This window comes from Alosa pseudoharengus, unplaced genomic scaffold (genome assembly GCF_046254945.1).
Source record: "Alosa pseudoharengus isolate Yale_2024_CS ecotype anadromous, Long Island Sound unplaced genomic scaffold, YU_APseudo_1.1 YU_APseudo_1.1_scf_12, whole genome shotgun sequence".
Lineage (NCBI taxonomy): Eukaryota > Metazoa > Chordata > Actinopteri > Clupeiformes > Clupeidae > Alosa > Alosa pseudoharengus.
In genome coordinates this window covers 36,463,206-36,468,205 of record NW_027468587.1, presented here as the reverse complement: position 1 = coordinate 36,468,205, position 5,000 = coordinate 36,463,206, and the positions used below count along the sequence as shown (strand labels likewise).

Here is a 5,000-nt window from a genome sequence, read left to right as displayed (position 1 = left end):
ACAACATTAGAGCTGTGATTACTGTTTTGAGCCAATGATATGGAGCGCTCCTCGGATTTGACTCAAACCCTTCTGTGGCATGGCGGTCTGCTGGCGAGAGCAACAAGAGACCTTGAGTGAACCGCAAAAGTGCTGACACCGGTGGCACCCGTGACACCCCGATCTGTCTGCTGGCACCTCAACTGAGATAAACTAGCTTTTGGTCACTAATGATTCTGAGTAAATGTGGCACCCCATGATAAAAACACCCTCTTTCTTTCTCTCCCTCACCTCCATTGCAGAGTGAGTAATTTCAGCCCCACAACTTCATTAAAGAACCAAGGACAACCTTTCAACACAGCCCCCCCCCCCCACACACACACACACACACACATACACACATACATACACACACATACACCCACCCTCTCTGTCCTCACCAGCTTCATCAGGAAAGTCTGCCTGCTCTGACAACCCTGACAAAATAAGGCCCATACGGCAAGATGTATTAGAAAAAAACCTTCAATTGCGGACCTTATTTCATTCGCAGGCTGGCAGCCAAGTCAACAGCCAGTGTATCTCCATTGAGTTGGGAGAGAGGAGGAGGAAATCATACACCATCTGAGGTCACATTCACTTCTATTGCACTCTGAGAAGATGGGCTCACCCATTTTATTCTCTTGCTGAAAAAGGAATTAATTGTAGATTTTTTTTAAAAAATCCCTAAACTCTGAAAGTACTGAGGACTGACTGTATTTTTATGTGGATGCCCTCAGCATTCGATGAAAAGGTTATGACCAGACAATTTTGTGGAGGAATAATGGATGCTCAGGGTTTCTGAAGTTCAACAAACTATTGAGTTTTGCAGTGTTAAATCCTGGGCCCATTACTCAGTTAAACATTTTCCAAATGACATATATGATTATCATGATTATTACTGGAAAATATCTTACCAGAGTGAATATTTCTTGCCAACTTGCACCACATGTGGTTCCTAAACCACACAACTGAGCCATCTCATGCAACATACATGCACAAGAATAAAAGAACATATTGCTTCACAAGTGCCAAATCTATCAATGCAAGAAATATACAATACAAGCAACTATTTCAACATCTTGGTGAGAGTGATGAAAGCCGCACAAAAAGCAGTTTTCAAGGAAGTCAAAGTCTACTACACCAGCTCAAGTTCCACGTCAGTGTTTTACGCAATCAATGCGTATTGAGTTTGTTGAATGGGAGTTCAACGGAGGACAGTGGGAAAACTTCCTGTTAATCCTATTCGTCAAACCCCTAACGTCAACTTTCGAAACGCGGAACTTGGTCACTTGGAGTGTGGAACTGGTACAGTCTATGGTGTGGAATAGTTCGCAGCAAGTGTGCAAACAACCTATGAAGTTTTGATCCTGTTAAGCACTTCTGTTGAAGCGTACGTGTTGTACACTGCAGCGAAAGTAACTAAACAGCCGACCATTGGCGATTCCAAATGAACATTTATGAGAATGGATGACAGGGAAATAGTTGGTCCCATCACTCGTCAAAGACGGGTAACCTTGTCGAATACGAGACGTGGCTCTTTGAAAAACCTAAATGAATTGAACGGAAGATTAAATGAGAAATCTGACAGAGCAGGCAAGACGAAGCGCAAGGCACAGGAATCACAAGCTGAAAATGCAAACGAAAAAAACAAACGAAACGGTCGTGGTGATAAAATGAGGTAAGAACAGATGATACTTGACACTCACATTTCCAATCACCAATCAATGATTTTAATGACCATACCTGTCTACTCTACCTGTCTATGTCAGTGGCGTTGGTTGTAACCTTGTGGGTGTATCTCAATTCGACAGGGAAGTCAGAGATGGTAACTGGGTGAGCTGGAAGACACACCTACTTAGTCATTTCAGTGGAGTGACTCACTATGCATTTACCAATTTCATAAGAGAAATCCAGGAGATTATATAGATTATCATCAACTTAAATACCAATTAATTACTGATTAATTACCAATAATGTTGATTCACCCTGCCATTCAAGTCAAAGATATCCAATTATTTCGTAATATTTCAGGTGTGTCTTTTCTCAGGAATAGGCCAACTGTATGTCATATTAGTCTTTTTCTCATAATTTGTCCCCAGTTGTCACACGTTGCAAGAGTCCCTGCTCAGTTCTTCCAGTGAATTCAGTAACTACAGAGGCATCCTCAACTGGTGTGTTGTCATGCTGGTGAGTGTTAATGAGAACTATGTTTTTTCCTCATACCAGCCTCTTTGCCCAAGTGTATCTGCTTTCTATGTATGACTGAGCGACACTCATCTTCAGTGGGTGACATGATATGAAAGTATACATTCAAATCAGGATTCAAATACTTCAAACATGGGTACGCTGCTTTTTGGTGGGAAATATGACTAGACCGTAACCAGTTTGTTTAATAATGTTGGGGAGGTCCTACAGGTTGGTAACATGGTTGGCGAGGGACTGAATGCACATTAGACTATTTCTGATAAGGAATCCGGAACTGATGTTGGGCAGCTACATTGTTGTGCTGTCAGTGGTGGAAATGGACAGTGTTGTTTATTTATTTATTTCATTTTTCATGGTCACAAACTATCTTTTTTTTAATATACACATGGTGAGCAAAATCATAGCCATGTCTTGCATGTATTACACTTCTTAGCACTGTGATAATCAGACATTCATTCTATGCAGACCTTACCTATTCTCTCTTTAACCTTTCAACCCATTGATCTCTCCGGTCCTTCCCTCTCCATTTTACAGCATTTGCCAAATATGCCAGACACGACATCAAGCATTTTCCATGCGTTGTTCTTGAACTGAGTGTGGAAACGGCAAACTTCAATTTACAAAAACCTCACTAGTGTAATTCCAATAGATATCCTATCCTATTCTATTCTATTCTATTCTATTCTATTCTATTCTATTCTATTCTATTCCTCTTAATTAAAGGTAATGTAAGCGGTTTCTAACCCATAACAGTTTTTGTCACGTTCAGCGATTATCTCTTCATGATCCATTAGATGTCCATTCTCTGAGTTCACTGTAAACATAAATCAATAAATAAAGGTCTTCATACAGAGCCCTGGCTCCGTGAACTGGAATCAAACTGAGTGGAGTAAGCCTGTCTCCCACACCATAGCAAAACACTGTAGAGTTCCTCGGGGAGCTCCCTCCGATGTGTTTTGTTTGATTTTTGGTTCAGATACTGTATAATGTAAGTCACTTGAAAATGAATAGGCTTGACTATTGCTCATAGCAAAAAGTAATTATGAATCATATGTACTAATGCTAGATTGGTTAGTATAGGTGCAGGCATACTGTACTAGTAGGCTATTGTTTTACCTGTGCTCACTGCTTATACACAAGGCATCAATTTTCATAACCCTCACTGATGCTGCTTTAACATGTGCATTGCAGTGCAAAATTGCAAAACCTTGGTCCTGGTTGTGTTGACCGTGTGAAGGGGTGTGTAGTTTCTCCCTCGGTGCATTCAGAATAGCCCTCCAACTTGTAAAGGCTCTTTCCCCAGCCCTCCAAGGCCCACATCCTTTGTAGGATAATCTGTAAAGGAAGTGACATTGACGGACACAGTAAAGGTGTCTGTCAGAGGTTCAATGGCCTTTTGCTGTTGTCTTCCGATGCTTGGTAATTGCAAACTGTTGAGCTAGTGAAGCAGATCTGTAAGAATGCAGGCTCCTTTTTAATGGCCTCAATCCTATCCAGTCTGGAGCGGAGAGAATGAGAGCAGCCATGCATGCACCAACACGCCACTAACCATCTTATCTCTCCCTCTCCTCTCCTCTCCTCCCCTCTACACACACTCATCTGTAGTTTTGCCCCAGCTCTCTTCTTGCCAGGTGAGTCGGTTCTCATTTGCAGACTAGCCTCAGTCAGTACAGGGGCGTCCATCTGGGCCAACCCAGGACTTAACCCAGGGCCAGCATACAGAGTTGTGTTTTAGATCTTAGGCTATGGCCAGCATGCAGAGTTGTGTTTTAGATCTTAGGCTATGGCCAGCATGCAGAGTTGTGTTTTAGGTCTTAGGCTATGGCCAGCATGCAGAGTTGTGTTTTAGGTCTTAGACTAGACTAGAGCCAGCATGCAGAGTTGTGTTTTAGGTCTTAGACTAGACTAGAGCCAGCATGCAGAGTTGTGTTTTAGATCTTAGACTAGAGCCATCATACAGAGTTGTGTTTTAGATCTTAGGCTATGGCCAGCATGCAGAGTTGTGTTTTAGATCTTAGACTAGAGCCATCATACAGAGTTGTGTTTTAGGTCTTAGACTAGACTAGAGCCAGCATGCAGAGTTGTGTTTTAGGTCTTAGACTAGACTAGAGCCATCATACAGAGTTGTATTTTAGGTCTTAGACTAGACTAGAGCCATCATACAGAGTTGTGTTTTAGGTCTTAGACTAGACTAGAGCCATCATACAGAGTTGTATTTTAGGTCTTAGACTGGACTAGAGCCATCATACAGAGTTGTGTTTTAGGTCTTAGACTAGACTAGAGCCATCATACAGAGTTGTGTTTTAGGTCTTAGACTAGACTAGAGCCATCATACAGAGTTGTGTTTTAGGTCTTAGGCAATGGCCAGCATACAGAGTTGTGTTTTTCACTCTTTCAGAGAACTTCAGGGAGGGACACACTGCAGAGTAACACAGAGATGTTGCATTGTGGTGTGTTTTGTAATAGGCCTGCCAGTGTTGGGGCATTCTGTACTTTCACAATGGACATGAAGCCAAAACCAAAAGAAACCAAAAGTTTCCTACATGGAAAAAAATAATTGAATTGATTTCAGACAGATAAAAAGGCTTACGTAACTTACATGCTACTACAGAGCTATTATTATTACATATACTTACATACATAGGGTTACCTCATACAAGGGGCCTTCTATGGTGGCCCTGAAGTGCAAAGCACAGCAACAAATGGGAGAATAGATAAATCAATCACAAAACACACAATCAAATAAAAAAAAAACTATGGCAAATTACAAAACACAC

At 41.5% G+C, this 5,000-nt stretch overlaps 1 protein-coding gene across 1 annotated transcript in view; it reads left to right on the top strand.

Moving 5' to 3' along the window:
* The first annotated feature begins 1,195 nt into the window (after positions 1 to 1,195).
* Positions 1,196 to 5,000, top strand: part of dgat1b (diacylglycerol O-acyltransferase 1b) — a 14,389-nt gene continuing 10,584 nt past the window's right edge. Inside the window, exons 1-2 of the mRNA XM_076281161.1 lie at positions 1,196 to 1,696; positions 2,118 to 2,205. Coding sequence (XP_076137276.1) covers positions 1,476 to 1,696; positions 2,118 to 2,205 — 309 coding nt within the window. The 5' untranslated portion in view covers positions 1,196 to 1,475. The remainder of the gene's footprint in view (positions 1,697 to 2,117; positions 2,206 to 5,000) is intronic.